Consider the following 14,032-nt stretch of genomic DNA (forward strand, 5'->3'; position numbering starts at 1 on the left):
ATTAGCCAGGGAGAGCCTGAGCCTGCTCCCTTCCCAGGACAGGAGAGGAGCCGCCTGAGCCCAGCCCAAGGCCTGGGGTGCCCGGAAGGAGCTTGTATTTGCACACTAGCAGCTCCAACACCCGCAGCTCCCGAGCCAGCCGCAGGCAGTGGGTGCTGAGGGTGGAGGGCCTGCTTAAGGGCAGAAGTCAGAGTAGGAGGGGAGACTCGGCCCTCCCTGCAGGTGGGCTGACTGGTCCGTCACCCCTGTGGCTGCACCGGCTGGACTCACCCCCCTCCCCGCACCCCCACTTTGCAGACCTCCACCCCAGGGTCGTTGCCACTGCTCCCAGAACAGAAGCACTGCTCCGCTGCCGTGGGAGGCCCCCTGACCCGGGGGTTCCTGCTCAGCCCCGGCTCCCCCCCTCCCCCGAGACTGCGACTGGCCATCCACTCCGGGCACAGTCCATCGTCTGGAGCCTTTGCAAGAGGCGTTGAGCAGAGTGGCCGAGGGCCGCGCCCTGCCCACCAGCGGCCCCCTGAGCCTTGGGGACCATCAAACCTACTCAGCAAGGACATGGTGCAGACTCGGTGACAAAATGTCAGACTTGGCTCACTCGTGGGCATTCATTGGTGACCAATATGTCACAGCTCTTAATGTTAAACATTAGTGAGTCGGGGGAGTGGTTCCCCAGTTGCTGAGAGAGCTACAGTAAGAGCCCCATGTTTCACTTGGTGATGGGAAACCCAAGGGGATTGCAACTGAGATGGAAAAATGCACAAACATGGGTAAAAATAAACTAATATAATAATAATAAATAAAAAAGCCCCACATTTCTGGGTTCCAACATTTACCGACTTTTCTGTGGTCACCAACAAGCCTGGGAGGGGGAGGGGAACAGGGCCAGGTCTCCGATCTGACACCAAGGGGTGCTGGCTGTGGTGGGCAGTGGGCAGAGGCATCTCTGGCGCAGCCTGGCCGCAGGGCTGCTCTGCTCCCCGTGTGACAGGGCTCTCAGCACGAGCTGCAGGCTGTGCCCGTCCACGCTGACCCCTGGCCCTCCCTGAGGCCCAGGTGTGCAGCACTGCTCTCAGGGACACAATCACCGCATCTCCCTGGGGCTGTGCTAGGGGTCTTACCGGGGGGCCAGGGTGTCCAGGTGGGCCAGGCTGGCCTGGAAGGCCTAAAAGGCCCCTCTCTCCAGTGGCTCCCCGGTCTCCTTTCAAGCCCTAGAGAAAAGGAGGGGGGTGATGGTGAGGGAAAAGTGAACCCCACCTAGCCAGAGGCAGACCTCCCACCAAGGCCGTACCCCCCAGGCCTGCAGGGGGTGGCACTGCCTAAGCACGGAGGTCTTCCCTGTGAAGACCTCCACCTCTTGCTTGTGGGGGAGCTCTCTGGCCAGGGAGGAGGGGGAGGGAGACGAACTGTTCTCTGCCCCAGCCCCATTCCCTCCAGGAGCAGCCCTGGGAAAGAGGGACTCGGAGAGCATGCCACTCACCACAGCAGAGATCCCAGCTGGGCCCGGCTGGCCCGGAGGTCCCGGTGGCCCCTAAAGAGAGACGAAGCCAGTGGGATGGAAGAGGCACCGGAGACCAGACACCCAGGCGGAGGGGCATCAGCTCTCAGCCGGGCCATTCTCTTCCTTAAGCTCCTCCCTTCTGGAATTGCTCCTGGGCTTCTGATGGACTTGAGCAGAGCTGAGGGCCGGGATCCCCCTGGCATAGTGAGGGCACATCTGGGGCTGTGGTCTGGGAGCCACGGCCAGAGGCCAAGCGCAGAGGGCAGTGGCCTGAGGAAGTTCACCATGAGGGGGCCCCTGTTCTGAGAGGTGAGGCTCAGGAGCTGGGATGGAGCGGCAGGTGAGAGGAAGGGCCTCAGCGCCAGCCTAGCATCCGGTGCCCGCTGGGTCAAGGTATAAGCTGTTGGGTCCCCAGGGCTCCTGCCCCTCTCCCCCAGCCCCCTCACCCTCACCACTGAAGGGCAGCAAGACACAAACCCACAGGCGCATCCACCTGCCTGGCCTGGCTGGGTCTGATGCCTCCTGGCCACCCACAGCTTCAACCTGAGGCACAGTTGCTGCCAGACCCTGGGCCAGAGCTACATCTCAACCCCAGGGCACGCCCATTCAGAAAGTTCTAGAGGACACTGCTCTACACATCCCAGGTGTTCTGCAGCAGGAATGCCAAGCGGGGCCTGGCGCACAGCCGGTGCTGGGCGGGAGGGACAGAAGGGAGAGGAGCTGCCCTGCACCCCTCGTCTCTACCCCCCGTGGGGACACAGTCCTCAGTATGTGACTGTTTTCACCTGTAACCTGGGGCCCCCAGTCCAGGGTCTCTGGACCCTTTCAACAGCAAGGGAGACCTGAGAGTTCCTTATTTTGGTGACGAGCTATTCTGAACATCCCAGCGCAGTACAACAGGGCTGTAAGGAAACACCAGTGTCCCCTCTCCCCTGAGCCGAAGCACGCAGCACCCCACACTGATCAAAGGCACCACGGCCAGTCGTCTCTGTTACGGAGGAGCAAAGTGGACGGAACGTCTGTTGTTGCTCGGCCAACACCCTCTCCCAGCGCTCTCTCGGTAAACACACCACCCCCTTGCCCAGCTGACCAGGACAAACACGGCGCCATCACCCCCCCAGCCGCCCCCATACTCTTCTTGCTGCCCAGCCCGGCCTGTCCAGGCCGCTGGTCTGGCCTCTACCTCCACACCTGTGCCACGTCCATCCGCTGCCGCCCTGCTCCGCCTCCACCTTCAGGCAGGTCACCAGCTACTTCCACGGGCGCCCGGCTGTCTGCACGTGGTCAGCCTCCCAGTCCAGCACGCCCCTCCCCAGCTCCCCTCCCGCGGCACTGACCCGGGCCCCCACACACCAACGCTCCTCCGCTAGCCTTGGGCCTCTCCCTGCGACAGCCCCTCTCTGCCTGATGCTTCCACCTTAACTTACTTGTTTGCTGGGGCCGCCTGGAAGCCCTGGGATCCAGGGACCTGCTCTCACTCGCTCACTGCCTTAGCCCAGCACTTGGCAGGGCGCCTGGCACGCAGCAGGTGCTCCACACTATTTATTAAATAACCGAATGATCTTTGTGTGATAAATAAACTCGAAAGCGCCCGGAAAATAAGGGAATGGCAAAAAGCCTGGCAGCCACTGGGTGGGTGAGTGCGAAGCCGTCGTGGCCGGTGGCTGGGTGCTCCTGTGCCTGGCAGGCCATCGCCAGCTTGCCCACCACTGGCCCCAACGGAGTCCTAACTCTGAAGGAGGCAGACGTGGGAACAGTTGAACTCACAACGTGGCCAGGGGGGCCGGGTCTTCCCTGGGGCCCCATGGCACCAGGCTCGCCCTGCAGGGGCCAGAAAAAGAAAGAACAGAGACACAGACTTAGGCTCTCGGGCTGAGCAGAGAGGGTGAGGCGGCCAGCGCCAGAGGACGAGTAGAGACCCCGGGCCCCAGACCGAGGCCTTCCAGGCCAGAGGCCCCAGCTGGCCAGGGGGCACTCCTCCCTGAGAAGGCCAGGTCCTGCCTGTTTAGGTTAGTGACCCACCAGCCCACAGGGAGTGTCTGGTTACAACTTAAAGGAGGGAAGGTCAAGATGACACTGTCGGGCAAACTGTCCCCCCAGAATTCCCAGGAGGCCTAAGAGAAAAGGCCGCCACTTTGTTATTGCAAGAGAAATAACAGACCCAGCAGAAACCACAGCCACCCACCCTCCAGCCCTCACCTCTGCTCCTGGTCGGCCGCTGCTGCCAGGTGGGCCTGGCTTTCCACAGTCACCCTGCAAGAGAGCGGGGCAGCTGGAGCTCAGCACATGTCCGCTTGGGACCCCCCAGTCCGGTGGGCTCCACATCCTGCCGTCTGCCCCTGCTATGCCCTTGGGCTGGGCGACGGTGACCCTGGAGGCTTTTGGATGTTGGGGTGGCATCTCAGCCACGCGCCGGGCCTCCCGCTTCCTCCGGTCGGCCTGCTCATCTACCTGGTGCAGGCCTCAAGGGGAGTGAGGAAGTCACTTGGCAAACGGCACCAGGCCCTTACCTTAGGTCCTGGGAGGCCAGGATGTCCTGTTTTGCCCTTGAAGCCCTGGAAGAAAAAGTGGGGAACAGTCCTGTCCGTGCTGCAAGCTGAGGCCTCTTTCCGCACCTCCTTCCTCAGGTTAAATAGACCGAACCCATCTGAGCCATGGTGCGGGCGGCTCAGCGTGAGGCCCCTGAGCAACCAGGTCCGCCCTGCCGCTCAACTCACCGGGGGTCCCATGAGTCCGGGGGGGCCAGCGGGACCGGGGTCCCCCTAGAAGAAGAGAAGACCAGGGCCACTGAGACAGGAGCTCTACCCAGTTCACCCCCAACTCATCCACCACGGGCTCCCCTCTCTCCAGCACCCCCAGCCCCCAAGATTGGAAGGACATCGAGTGGGGAAAGGAGAATCCCAGCGGGGGTTCGGCCGCCCACTGCTGTGAGCCCTGAGTGAATCCTGCGCCAGCTGGGCCTCAGTTTTCCTTCGGGGCACAGAAGAGGGCTGACTTTGATGTTGTGCCCTTTGCCAGGACCCCTAGGCCCAAGCCCTTCACCATCTTCAGCTGCTCTTCCTGACATCTTGCCCGGTCTCCTGCGTCACCAGAGTTCTGGGATTCTCTGTCCCGCCGTGGGTGAGGCCCTGTTCATCTAACCGGGTTAGGGCACCAGGAGAAGTGGGGAACACAAGGGCTCTGGGGCCAGCAGGGAGGCAGAGCATGGCGAGAGGCAGATGGAGGGAAGGTGGGGGTACCCCGTGACAGAGGAGGAGGGCACTCTAGTTGCCTTCATCAGGGTTCCTTAGGCCTTGACAAGAAGGAAGAGGGTGCATTCCTGGGCTCGTCAGCTCACCCTCATGCCAGGCTTGCCGTCCTTCCCATCCAGACCTTCCAGGCCAGCTGGGCCCTGGGAGCAGGAAAACAGCATCTCTGCTTATCTGTGCTAAGGAGTCTAAGGAGGGGTGGGGGAACAGACCAACCGCTCCCCTTATTCATCCTCACCCTATCCCCCACACACCCCTCTGCACTCCCATAGGGCTCACCTGGATCCCTGGAGGTCCTGGTGGTCCAGGGGGACCAGGCAGGCCTGATGGGCCTCGAATTCCTTCACTGCCCTGGAAATGAACCAAAAGTCAGCAAGGTCTGGGCCACCAGCTCTGGGGACCACTGGAGGTCAGAACAGCTGGCTTCTGCCCCAGTTCTGTCCTGGCTTAACCGGACGCATCCCCAGGGCCCTCCCCGGAGCCCTGTCTTCACCTGCAAAGCAGCCTTCCCTGCACTGCTCCTTGAGGAGCCCCTTCAGGCCAGCGTTCTCCTCAGGCTGCCCAGGGACAGGCCTGGCGGGCACTCGGGAGCGTGTGTGCTCACGGCAGGTGCGTTCACTTCACATCTGGCCTAACAAGGTGCCCAGCACGGCGCAAACTCTGATTATCCCCCCAGATGAGCAAAGGGTGGCCCCTGTCCTCAAGGAGCTGGCTGTCCACGGCGCACCATGATCAAGGGCAAAGCACAGACCCACATGCCCTGTGTGAGTTGAGGGGCTCAGGGGTTCAGAGCGGGAGTGGCTCATCACAGGAGCATCTCCAGACGCTAGACCCCGAGGGTGGAGGAGAGGAAAAGGGCACCCCAGAGGGAGCATCACAGGCCTGGCCTAGCCAGCTGTCTGGGCCCCTGGGCTGGTTGGGGCTAAGGGAGAGTGGGGCAGTGGGGCGGAGCTGGAGAAGTTAAGAGTCGAACTGGAGACCCTAAACATCATGTCAAACGTTGCCAAACATACCAGCGGTTTTCAAACTGCACTTCTCAGACCCTGAGGGGTCACGAAGGAAGCTTAGAGCTAGGGACATGAAGTGGGGGCTCAGAGGGTGGGACTCCAGAACCCCTCTGCTTGCCTTCACTAAGCAGCTCCACTTATATGTGTTCCCTAGGCTGAGGGTTCACATGAGTTTTTGTGTGATAAAAGGCCTTGAAGACTACAAAATAAAGTGTGAAAACCACTGCCGACAGGCTTTGGGGAGCTACTGAAACTTCAAAGAGGGGAGTGATAACAGATCTGTGAGTTAGAATGTTTACTGGAAAAGTGAGCGGGAGGCAGGCAGATCAATGAGGGCTGCTATATTCATCCTGGGGGGAGAGGGGGCTTCCCTGGCCCAGAGACTGTGGGGGGGCCTCGTGGAAGGGATCCAGCCAGAGACCCAGCAGACAGGAAGCAGCCCTGGGCAGCCCTGCAATGCCACTAGCTACCAGGAGGGGTCAGCACAGCCCCGGGAAATGTCAGCCCCACAGGACAACCCCTGGCCAGAGGTTGGGGTTTCTCTGCAAGGACAGGCCTGAGGACAGCAGGCAGCCCCGGGGTAGAGGGCCAGCAGAGGGCTAGGGGCTCCGCCAGAAAGGAGGGGACGCCCCCCACCGCCTCAACCCTGGCCGACAGGCACCGACTCTGGGAGGCAGCACGGGGCTGGGGGCTTCTCTGGGCTGGAAGGGACGTTTCAGCGCTGCAGCCATCTCTCTGTGCAACCCTGACATGTCCCAAGCCTCTGGGCCTCATTTCCTCCCCCAAACAGGGTTAGTCAGGCCCAGATGCCGTCTGTGAGGGCTCTCAGCCCCGAGAGGCTGTGCTGGGCGCTTCCACAGGAATGTGCTCCCCCGGGCCTCTGGGCCTCCTGCCCCTCCCTCTGAGCCAACCCTCTACATCTGGGGCCCAGGGTGTGCGCTGAGACGGATGTCCCAGGTCAGCACAGAGCTAGTGTCCACTTATCAAGCCAAACGCAGGCAGCGAGCTGCTGCCCCTTCCCACCCTCGCCCCAGCTCCCGGCAGGCTCCTGCTGGGGGGCTTCAGCCAGCCCTGCCCTCCTTTGCTCAAAGCCTGGCCTCCCCTTGAGGGGAAGAGGTGGCCTGGAGTATCCCCATCACCTGGCTCTCGCTCCCCCCATCCTTTTCCCTGACACCCGCCTTTGCCCTCCCAAAAGGAAGCGACTTCCCTGCACAGAGGCCAGTGGGAATTCCGGGCTCAGCTGCCACTCCCAGGAGCCCATGTTACGCCAGGTCCCGGCCTGCTGTCCCTGGCGCTCTCACTCTCCATCCTTGCTGAGACGGAGCCGGCCTGAGGCACTGGCTGGGGAAGAGGCTTGGGAGCTGCATGGCCCAGCAACTTGGGGTCCTGCTCACCTTCTCTGCTTGGGGGCCAGGGGGGCCAGGTGCTCCAACTTTGCCTGGGAATCCAGGGGGACCCTGTATCAACAAAGGAGCAGGCAGAAATGAAAGTGGGGCTGGAGGGTGAGCACCCCTTTCCACTTCTTCCGGCGGGTGCTTCATTTTGTTAACAGGAAGCATTTGACTTTCTAGAAACACCACGCAGGAGCATTCTGTCTGGCTGAAGTGCTGGGCTGGAGCCCACCCAGGAGGCCCTCCTTGATTTCCAGCTCCTGGCTCCTGGAATTAGGCCTGGCCACCCGGGAGGCCTCTTCCCTCCCGCCCCAGATCCATCCTGGTCCAGGCTGACCCAGCCAGGCCCAGTAAGGCTTGCCCCTCCCAGACAGCCGGCCTGTGTCTTCACTCACCGGGGGTCCTGGGAAGCCTGGCTGGCCTTGGAATCCCTAAGGGAAGAAGCAAGGGACAGTTTGCTGTGCCCCACTCCTGCCTGGCCACCCAGGTGGAAAGAGTGGCTGGAGAGTGGCCTCCAGCTGGACCTTCCCTGCCCTCTGCCCTCGACGGCCACCAGACAAGGCTCTGGCGCTCTGGCGTGAGGACAGGCGGCAGCTCAAGGACCACCTGCTGTCGTCAGGATGCCAAGGAGGGTCTTGGGGTCACTCACCTGGTCGCCCTTCTCACCCGAGTTCCCTTGGGGTCCTCGCTCTCCTCGGGGACCCTGTCACCACAGAAAATACAGCTGGAACCCAATCAGCTGCCTTAAGACCCTCAGGCAGGGCAAGACCAGGGGTTCTGTGTCCACATGTCCCTGTCCTCCTATACTCACCGCTGGCCCTGGAGAACCTGGGAGGCCTTCGGATCCTGGTGGGCCCTGGGGACCAAAGAAGCACGCCCAGTGACTCTGACGGGGGCGATGAGGGGCCGGGCAGGTGGAGGTGGAGGCTGGGGCGAGCGAGACACCCTGCGAAGCTGCAGGACTCCTCCACCTGCCTATTCGGGCTTCTCTCTCTTGCCTGAGCTCCTCGCTTGCCAGCCTCATCACTAGCCCTGCCACCTCCTGGCTCACTCCAGGACAGCCAGTCACTGGCTGCCATATTCTCTCGCCAAAGCACGGTTCTGCTAACGCTCTCTGCTCCAAACCAGCCCGGCAACAGGTAAGAGGCGCACACTGGCCACCAGTGCTGGGTGAGAGACATCCTGTGAGCTGCCACCAACTAACCACTCTACTCCTCTCCTTCCCCCACCCCTCCCCTCCCCTCCCCTTCGCTATCTGCCCCTTGATCCAACCACTGGTCTCGAACACACTGCAGCACCCCTCAGGCCTTGGCACAGCTGCCCCCTTACCTAGAGTGCCCACCATACCCCCACCCCTCCTAGGTCCCTTGAAATCTTACCAAATTATTAGATGACATGAAATCACCCGCAGGTGGCCCCAGCCATGGCTGCTCCCTCTGGACCCCCCTGTTCTGGTCCTAGCTCAAACACCCCCTGCCCCGGGGTCTCCCCTCTGCCAGGGCATCTGGCAGTCAGCCCAGCCCCACCTGCTCTGCGCCCCCATCAGTCTTTCCTCCCCATTCCACCTGTCGTTTACACCTGTGCTCGCTGCCTCCCCATGGACTTGAGCTCCTTGAGGGCAAGGGTGCAACTTCTGGCCTGATCTTGCGCCCTCAGAACAGAGCCTGGCACCCACGAGCAACATTTGTTACTGAGTGGGTGTACAGGGGGTGGCTGGATGCCACTGGGGCCTCCTGACACCTGTGAGGGGCTACTAGGCTAAGGCTTGAGAGTTTGTCACAACAGATTGGGGTTCGAGCCCAGGCTCTGCCCCAACTCACGAGCCAGCCACCAGGATGACTCTCAGCGCCTTCCCGGGGTAGCAGCCTGGCGCAGGCCGCTCTGCGGTGGTGACTCTGGGCTGGCCCAGGACGGGCCGGCCAGGAAGCCCAGAGGAGCCCCAGGCCCGGCCCTCCCAGGCCGGCCCCTCCCCGCCGCCTTTGCAGGGACCACGGTCCCCTGCCAGCCGGCTCCGGCCCCTCCCTGACAGCCTGGCTAGCCTGTCCCGGAGACCTGCTGGGTCCCCACACCGCCTCCACCTCTGCAGCATCAGCCTGCGCCAAGGACTGGAGGGCGGCTGGGCGCTGGGGGGCAGGGGAGCAGGGGCCATGCCCCCTTCACAGGCTGCTGGCACACCCCCAGTCGGCAGCCTGGAGCCGGTGGAAGCAGAGGCCGACTGTGAACCCCGCCCGCACCTGCCCGCACCTCAGACTCACCGACTCTCCCTTCTCTCCAGAGGGCCCGCTGTAGCCACGCTCCCCCTTGATGCCCTGACAAGCCAGCAAAGAGAAGGGGATCAGCCCTGTGGCCCGCCTGTCACCGCGCTATGTGAGGGGCGGAGACCGCAGCTGCACCCAGAAGAGGCAGCCTGGGGATGCTGGGGGGAGGCGCCGTGGCTCCCACTACCACGGCCCCAGTGGACACCGCTCAGCAGGACTCTGTGTGCGGTGACACAGGGCACCGTCTCCCCAACTCTCCCACCCCCAGGGCAGACCTCAGAGTGCTCTGAGAATCTGACCCTCGATGTACAGGGGCCCCCCAACGCAAGGGGTGGGGCCCAGCTATACTAGCCAGGGGGTCATAGCCCCCAGTGCAAGAGGTGGGGCCCAGCTGTACTACCAGGGGGGTCATAGCCCCCAATAAAAGGGGTGGGGCCCAGCTAAGTCTTGAGAGTTTGTCACAACAGATTGGGGGGGTCATAGCCCCCCAACACAAGGGGTGGGGCCCAGCTGTACTACCAGGGAGTCATAGCTGGGGATCTTCCTGACCACCTGGCAGAGCCACAGGCTGAAATCCCCAGAAGGAGGGTGCTTGCAGAGCAATGCCCAAGCCTGGCGCTGCCCTGACTCCCCCAAGGCCCCTGTGGCTCCAGAGCCAGCATCCCCTTACTCACAGGCAGTCCTGGGGGGCCCATGGTACCTGGGTAACCAGGCTGTCCAGGCGGGCCCTGTAAAGGAAGGTGCACAGGATAGACCAGCCCCCCAACATTTCTGCTTCCCCCTCTCTGGGCAGAAGAGTGACCAAAGGAGGGACACCAGGAGTGGCCACTCCGGGGGGCCTCCCCCCCAGCCCAGTACGGCCTCCCCGCCAGCCATTCCCCACGGCCCAGGCCCCTCACTGTGACTCCCACCACTTGCCTGGGACTGGGCACAAGCACAGCCTGCCCCGGGCCCTGAGGCAGAGTCCAGGAAGGCCCAGAACCGGGGTGCTGAGAACCAGGAGGGACCCTGGGAGGGGCGGGCGCCCTGGTGGGGAGGCAGGGCACGTGAGGACCCCCAGGGCCGTGAAGGCTCCAGAGTGAAGGGCATCAGGGCTGAGAGGTGGGTTCAGGAGGAGGAGCTGCCTGCCACCCCTGGTGGCGGTCGCCATCCCCGCCCCGCCCCCGCCACCCCACCGCCTCCTCTCACCTGCTCTCCTTTCTCTCCTGTCAGGCCCCTGAGGCCTCGCTCTCCTTGAAGACCCTTGGAGAGAAAAATCATGAGAAACTACAGGGGCGGGCGGCACCCCAGGCCCTGTTTCCTCTCCCTGCTCCACAGCTCCCGCTCCCACTCCAGGCAGAGGTAGGTGGAGGTGCTGGGGCCTCCGGTGTCCCCAGCAAAGTGGCCATGAGGTTGCCCCAGAAGGGTAACTGTCAGAAGTATCAACTCCCACCTATGGGTGACTCTCAGGACAAGCCCCCACCCCCAGGTAGGGGACGCTCAGGGTGTCTCTCAGGCAGGGGCTGTCAGGGTGTCCTGCAGGAGGGTGATGTGCTCCCACTGACGGCAACTGTCAGAAGGGTCCCCAGAGTGATAACCGCCACCAAAGGGGATCACGGACGCCCCCACCTACCTGTGCGGGCCCACCTGCCCCAGCCCCGAATCACCTTCTCTTAGGATGAGGGGGGGAAAGGGAAGGCTCCCGCAGACCAGTCCCTGTCCCTTCTCAGGGGAAAGGGGCATCACTGTCACCCGAAAGCCAGAACCGCCAGCCCCTACCGACTCCTCACCCTGACCCCGGATCCACCGCACTCTCAAGGGGCCGGAGCTGCCCCACCCCTCTGCCCTCACGAGATGGCGCCCAAGCCTTTCCACGACACAAGACAGATGGCTAGACGGACAGATGGCCCTCCACCCAAGCAAGCAGAAACAGACAGGGTCCGGCCGGCACGAGGACTTGGGGCCAGATGGAGCTGTGACAAGGTGGGCCCCGCGCCCTGAGCCCCATCGCCAGGCCGGGGAGGAGCGGCCAGGCCGCGGAACATGAAATCCCACACACAGGAGGTTAGTTCCGTGACTCAGAAGAGAGCAACAGTGAGGACGAGGGTCATTTAAACACACTTGTGACGATGACGATGACGAAGGCAGAGCAATTAACGACACCTGGAGAAAGGAGCCGGTCAAGGCACTGGGCACAGAAGGGCAGAGCCCCACGACCCCAGAAGCCCAACTGGCTGGCATCACATGCCCAGTCTGAGAGCAGCCTGGGGCCGGAGCCGAGGAAGAGGAGGGGGGAGGAGGAAGCCGAGAGTTCCCTCTAGGATGATGGGAAGGAGCAAGCATGGCTGCTTTTAAATCACGGGGGTGCCCCGGACGGCCCTGCCAAGCAGCGGGGCAGCAGACCTGTGCCAGCCTGCAATGTGAAGCCCTAAAGCTCTGGCATCTCTGCCGGGCTCTGTGCCAGGCGCCTGGCAGGGCCCCAAGAACTACTTTCAGCAAATCTTCAGTCAACACCAAAGGTGGGAGAAGCAGGAGGCAGAAGTGAGAAGGGAGGAATAAAGAGGCCCCTAGAGGCACCAGCTTAAAATAAGAAGGTAAAATAGCTCTGGAGGATTTAGGGGGAGTGATGTGGGATTGTGGGAGAGAAAGGGAAACGGAAGGGGGGAGAAGATGACAGAAAGAAAGCAGGAGAAGGCAAAATGAAAAGAAGTCGGAGCTGGGAGATGTCCATGCTGTGGGACCTCAGGGAACCTGTGTCGTTAGCTACCCTGCCTGCAGGGGACAATGACAAACAGTGTGGGAGGAGGCGCCCGCGGCAGGGACACAAGCAGAAGCCACAGAGACCTGGCTGGCGGGGGAGGGAGGTCGAGCAGCGCTAGGTTCTTACAGGCAATCCGGGGGAGCCAACGGCACCAGGAAAACCTGGGGGGCCCTGGGGGGAGAAACAGGCAGGTCACTTCTCACCAGCACAGTCTCGGCTGGGGTCATGTGGAGAGAGGAGGTTGTGGAAATATTTTCAAGACAACCCGTAAAGACTCGCTGAAAACCCTGGCCCAGAAGACGCCTGCTCCTTGCCCTGCCCCGGGAAGAACAGGTCCGCGCTCAGCAGAGATGCCCAAGAATCCCGAGTCAGACAGCCCTCCCCAAGCCTGCCCGAGTCTAACTGGATGCCCCAGATGAGTGCAGGCTGGTGCTTTCACCCTGCCGGTGGTGCCTTGACCTGGCCGCCCGCCCTGGTGGGCAGCTCCCTGCTGCTGAGATGACGCCCACCAGCTATTTTTTTCCTCCAAAAAAAAAAGCAAGTTCAGTTCTTTCAGTCACTGCTAATTTCCTGCCATATCAACACTGCGAGAATTCCAGGGCAGCTGTCCCTGGCTGGGGCTCTGGGGGCTGGGGTGCAGGGCAGCGCCAGTGAGCCCCGGCCTCTGGAGACACGAAGCTGAGGAGCTCGCAGACCTGGCCAGCAGGTCAACCACAAGCCAGACGCCTAGGCCGGCCAGCCCACGGTGCAGCGATGCAGGTGGGCTGCAAGGCTGAGCCCTGAGGCACAGTGCGGGTGCAGCGGGCAAGTGCCAGGGACTCAGTGGGGTCCATAGTCCCTGCAAAACACCATGGGCACTCTGCCCCCTGGGAGAGCATCTCCAGCAGGCCAGAAAACCACACATACTTACGATGGGACCTGGAGGACCCGGGGAACCCCTCATGCCAGGTGGGCCCTGCAAAGGAAGCCAGGGGAGATGGATGAAGGCGCCCAGCCCCACAGAACCAGAGTCTCTGTGGCCTTCCTCCAAGTTCACCGTAGCCAGCATCAGCCGAGGGTGACTAATGGCCAGAGCAGGACCATTGAGCTGATGTTAAACCTTTCATTCGGCTCATTCAATCATCTGGCATTTACTGAGCAGCTGTTATGTGCCAGGCACTGGTGCAGGTGCTGGGAACACAGCAATAAACAGCACGTAAGAAGAAGCCTGCCTCAAGGCACTTAGGTTCCAGGGGAGGGAGGGACAGCAACCAACAGAACAGGGACTGGCACTCGGCTGGGTGCACAGAGTTGTGCTGTGTTCCTCCATGTGGGAACAAAGCCCGTCAGAGGGTGAGGAGGCGGCGCAGGGAGGGCATGGTCGAATAAGGGTCCCCAGATAAGGCAGCATTTGAGCTGAGCTGGGATGGGGGGAGTAGAGGGAATGTCTCAGGGACCCAGAACTGCAAGGAGGTCAGTGGCCAGGACAGCAAAGGGGCACTAGGGGGCCCGAGGCCTCAGGCCTCTGCAGGACTCCGAGACAGGGAGCCCCCAGAGGGCCCAAGAGGACATTTGGCAGGAAGGAGACTGCCCTCCAGGAACTGAGGGCCTCTGGCCAGACACCAGCCCTTGGGGACCTGCCCAGTGAGGGTCTCACCATTTCTCCTCTCTGGCCAGGAAATCCCGGAGGACCTGGCAGGCCGGGGCTTCCTGGACAGCCTGGATCTCCTTCACTGTTGTCACCCTGGGGTGGGGTGGAGACGGGGAGAATGAGCAGCTAGGGCCCTCCCGTGGGGCTCAGGGCAGGAGGAGAAGAGGAGGGGGCCCCACTCACCCGGGACTCCTCCGCTCTGGGGCGCTCCCGCTCGGTGAAGCACTGTGGGCAGTGAGAGGCTGTCAGGTGAGGAGGCC

General features: G+C 62.4%; 1 protein-coding gene across 4 annotated transcripts in view; it reads right to left on the reverse strand.

Moving 5' to 3' along the window:
* The window catches only part of COL16A1 (collagen, type XVI, alpha 1), a 47,366-nt gene that overhangs the window by 4,514 nt on the left and 28,820 nt on the right, over positions 1-14,032 (reverse strand). For all 4 annotated transcript variants that reach the window (XM_012722333.1, XM_012722332.1, XM_012722335.1 and 1 more), the window contains 19 exons: positions 13,956-13,997; positions 13,779-13,865; positions 13,053-13,097; positions 12,269-12,313; positions 10,591-10,644; positions 10,077-10,130; positions 9,400-9,453; positions 7,956-8,000; positions 7,794-7,847; positions 7,540-7,575; positions 7,148-7,210; positions 5,026-5,097; positions 4,836-4,889; positions 4,216-4,260; positions 4,009-4,053; positions 3,698-3,751; positions 3,266-3,319; positions 1,478-1,528; positions 1,119-1,208 (listed from right to left, as the gene is read on the reverse strand). In XM_012722333.1, the coding sequence (XP_012577787.1) occupies positions 1,119-1,208; positions 1,478-1,528; positions 3,266-3,319; positions 3,698-3,751; positions 4,009-4,053; positions 4,216-4,260; positions 4,836-4,889; positions 5,026-5,097; positions 7,148-7,210; positions 7,540-7,575; positions 7,794-7,847; positions 7,956-8,000; positions 9,400-9,453; positions 10,077-10,130; positions 10,591-10,644; positions 12,269-12,313; positions 13,053-13,097; positions 13,779-13,865; positions 13,956-13,997 (1,044 nt within the window). The remainder of the gene's footprint in view (positions 1-1,118; positions 1,209-1,477; positions 1,529-3,265; positions 3,320-3,697; positions 3,752-4,008; positions 4,054-4,215; positions 4,261-4,835; positions 4,890-5,025; positions 5,098-7,147; positions 7,211-7,539; positions 7,576-7,793; positions 7,848-7,955; positions 8,001-9,399; positions 9,454-10,076; positions 10,131-10,590; positions 10,645-12,268; positions 12,314-13,052; positions 13,098-13,778; positions 13,866-13,955; positions 13,998-14,032) is intronic.

The sequence above is a fragment of the Condylura cristata genome, unplaced genomic scaffold (assembly GCF_000260355.1).
Source record: "Condylura cristata isolate star-nosed mole 26May11 unplaced genomic scaffold, ConCri1.0 scaffold00008, whole genome shotgun sequence".
NCBI lineage: Eukaryota > Metazoa > Chordata > Mammalia > Eulipotyphla > Talpidae > Condylura > Condylura cristata.